Source organism: Morone saxatilis, unplaced genomic scaffold (genome assembly GCF_004916995.1).
Source record: "Morone saxatilis isolate NCDOM2014 unplaced genomic scaffold, NCSU_SB_2.0 Contig14, whole genome shotgun sequence".
Taxonomy (NCBI): Eukaryota; Metazoa; Chordata; class Actinopteri; family Moronidae; genus Morone; species Morone saxatilis.
In genome coordinates, this window is record NW_023339696.1 from 18120115 (window position 1) to 18122844 (window position 2730).

The 2730-nt window shown below is 40.8% G+C and overlaps 1 protein-coding gene across 3 annotated transcripts in view; it reads right to left on the minus strand.

Moving 5' to 3' along the window:
* The window catches only part of cd2bp2 (CD2 (cytoplasmic tail) binding protein 2), a 3513-nt gene extending 1004 nt beyond the window's left edge, over positions 1-2509 (minus strand). The window contains exons 1-6 of one of the 3 annotated variants that reach the window (XM_035655621.1): positions 2438-2509; positions 2044-2122; positions 1509-1638; positions 1100-1257; positions 422-1016; positions 248-333 (exon numbers count right to left, since the gene is read on the minus strand). In XM_035655621.1, coding sequence (XP_035511514.1) covers positions 248-333; positions 422-1016; positions 1100-1257; positions 1509-1638; positions 2044-2118 — 1044 coding nt within the window. In that variant the 5' untranslated portion in view covers positions 2119-2122; positions 2438-2509. Of the gene's footprint in view, positions 1-247; positions 334-421; positions 1017-1099; positions 1258-1508; positions 1639-2043; positions 2370-2395 lie in introns of those variants that run through there. The other 2 variants (XM_035655623.1, XM_035655622.1) reach the window with 2 other exon arrangements.
* Between the last annotated feature and the right edge of the window lie 221 nt (positions 2510-2730).

Here is a 2730-nt window from a genome sequence, read left to right on the forward strand (position 1 = left end):
TCTGCTGTGTTTTATCTGGAGCTGCTGTAACGTGTGAATCCCCCCAGTGTGGGATCAATAAAGTCTATCTTATATTAGCTTGTGTGTTCTGATCATTTATAACACAAAACCAGACTTGGAGCTCATTCCATATTGATTAAATGAAATGAAAACCATACATTAACAGACACAATCTTCTCGGAGAAGCCCACCGCATTACCTATAAACTCAAACTGCTTTCTGACCTAAAATTGGTGTAGGACAATACCTGCATCTGCTGACTGGTGAAGGGGCCGTAAACCTCTGAGTTATCCTCATTGTCCCATTTGTACTCCCACATCACTTCATCGCTCACTGAGAAAAAGACAAAACCGAATGAAACAAAACAAGATATATTTGTGATACTGAAAAGGTAATGTACACGTAAGTAACACCAAGTAACCTTTTCTGTCTTCTTCCTCTCCTTTATCCCCTGACGTGCCTTGTGTCTCATCAAATTTATCTGCAAACATGTCAAGTTCATCGCCTTCTTCATCATCATCATCATCACCGCTACGTTTCACAGCTGGTCGCTTGCTGCTCATGCTCTTCATCAAATAGGCCAGTTTTTCATATGTTTGCTGATAGATCTCAAACATCCCAGACCCAACCAATCTGTCAGCCAGTGCCGTAAGCCTGTCGAGCTTTTCTGCATCCCTTTTGTTCTCCTCTGTGGGTTCGCTCTCTTCCCTCAGCTTCCCCTTCTTCCGTCTTCCAAGGCCTCCTAGCCGACGGAGTCCCGCGGCAACTGTCTCCCCAGGTAGCAACAGTTCGACTACAGCTTCTGTGAGCTGGTGCTGTGTGTAGGATGCCAGCGGATCCTCTGCAGGCTCTGCCTCCTCCTCTTCTTCATCATCATCTTCTTTATTTTCTGGGTCTGCCCGCTGCTCTTCTCTCCGTTTCTCTTCCTCGGCTTCATCCTCGTCGCCAACTCTACGCGTCCGTTTGGCTCCGAGACCTTTCTTCTTTTTCTTGAAAGGTTGTTCTTTTATTCTCACCTGGAAGAAGTGATGTATGTTATTGTTTTCATTGCTTGAGAAATTAATGAAACATCAAGTAGAACTCCCTAAAACAAAATTACCCAATCAATGTTGTCAAGCCAGTTGTCTCTAATCTGTTCTTCCTTTTTGATGAAATAGTTTCCCTCAGAGTCAAAGTATCCTTCCTCCATCTCCTCGTCCAGGTTGAAGGGTGTGATAGGAACTCCCTCATCACAGTCGATTGTTGCTCCCTCCTGGCCTGAAAACATAGTTATCATGATCTTGGGTGACATAATTACTGATGCTCCATGTTCAGGCAAAACGCCGTGTTAAGGTCACTTTTATAGCACAGTGTCAAAGAGTTCAGCCACTCCTCTTTGCTTCCCTAATACATAATTTAAATTCTCATTATTATGGGGAAAACCTGTAGATTTAAGCTTGTGATCGAACAAAGAATATATATCCTGGCATATAAAACACTTCACAGACGGTCCAAATCATAAAACACACCCTCCACATCGTCACTGGCCAGAATATCATATTTGCTTGTGCTTGTCTCTTCTCCTTCATCCTCTTCGTCGCTATCAAGGGAGTGTTTGCCCTTAAACCTGGAGCCCGGTCCACTCACAGCCTCGCACGTCTAGTTCGACAGAAGAAAGAAAAGTATTATGAATAAGATTATTTAACATTAAAAGGAAAACAGAGGCATCTTATCTTTATGGTTAGGACAAGAAAGAAAGGACCCTGAACTTGTCAAAGGCATGCAAAGAGAACATTTTTACACACATGATCTGTGTGTAGACAGATGACCAACTCATCCTTATAGATAATTTATCTTTAAGTAATTCATAATACAATAGATAAAGGTGTCTTTGTACCAAAGGCGACCCAGTCTTGGGTGTTGTTTGTGTTTGTTTTTGGACTGCACACTTGTACACTGATGGTGGTTTTTGGGGCTTTATAAGTCCTTTTTTAAAAATAAAATCCTGTAGTTCTTAAATTATATAGTTATTAGTAAGCAATGATGTGAACAGGAGAGTTGTACCTTTTTGTTTGGGGGGTCGTCTTCCAGGTCAAACTCTCCGTCCCCGTCCTCAAATGTCACTTTCCTCTTCGGCATGGTGCTACAAAAAGACAAAGACAAGACAGTGGCTCTTTTATTCCCCCAAACGAAGCTGCAAACATCGGCGAGCTGCAGGATTAGTGAGGAATTTATCAGCTTTTATTAACTCTTCTTGTAACGTGGTGAATACGCGCGGTTTCCACGCAACCTCGTTAGCTTCGTGGCTAAAACAGCAGACACACAGCGCATGCGGAAGGTGTAAAAGCATTTAGGTAACGTGTTTTTAGCTGCTATAAAATATAAGAATGTCAATTTGGTGTGAAAATGTACGAACAAGGCGATTAAACAGAGATTGAGCTGGAAAATGTGGGAAAACCTGGTAATTCAAACGACGTTGTTTTCGTTCTTCCTTGTCTTGTTTATTGTCTGTAGTACAACGACGGTAATGTGCATTAGCGCCACCTGCTGGGGAGGAGGGCACATCAGATTATATTGATTATATATTCTAATTATTATTATTATATATTTATTTTTTTTACTACATTTCCTTCAATGTTTTTTATTTTGGCAGTTATCTTTAATTTTTTGTTATTATTATTATTTTATTTAACTTTCCAAAAATACCTACAAGTTCTCTCAAAGGGGAACATAAATTGCATTTATACAATT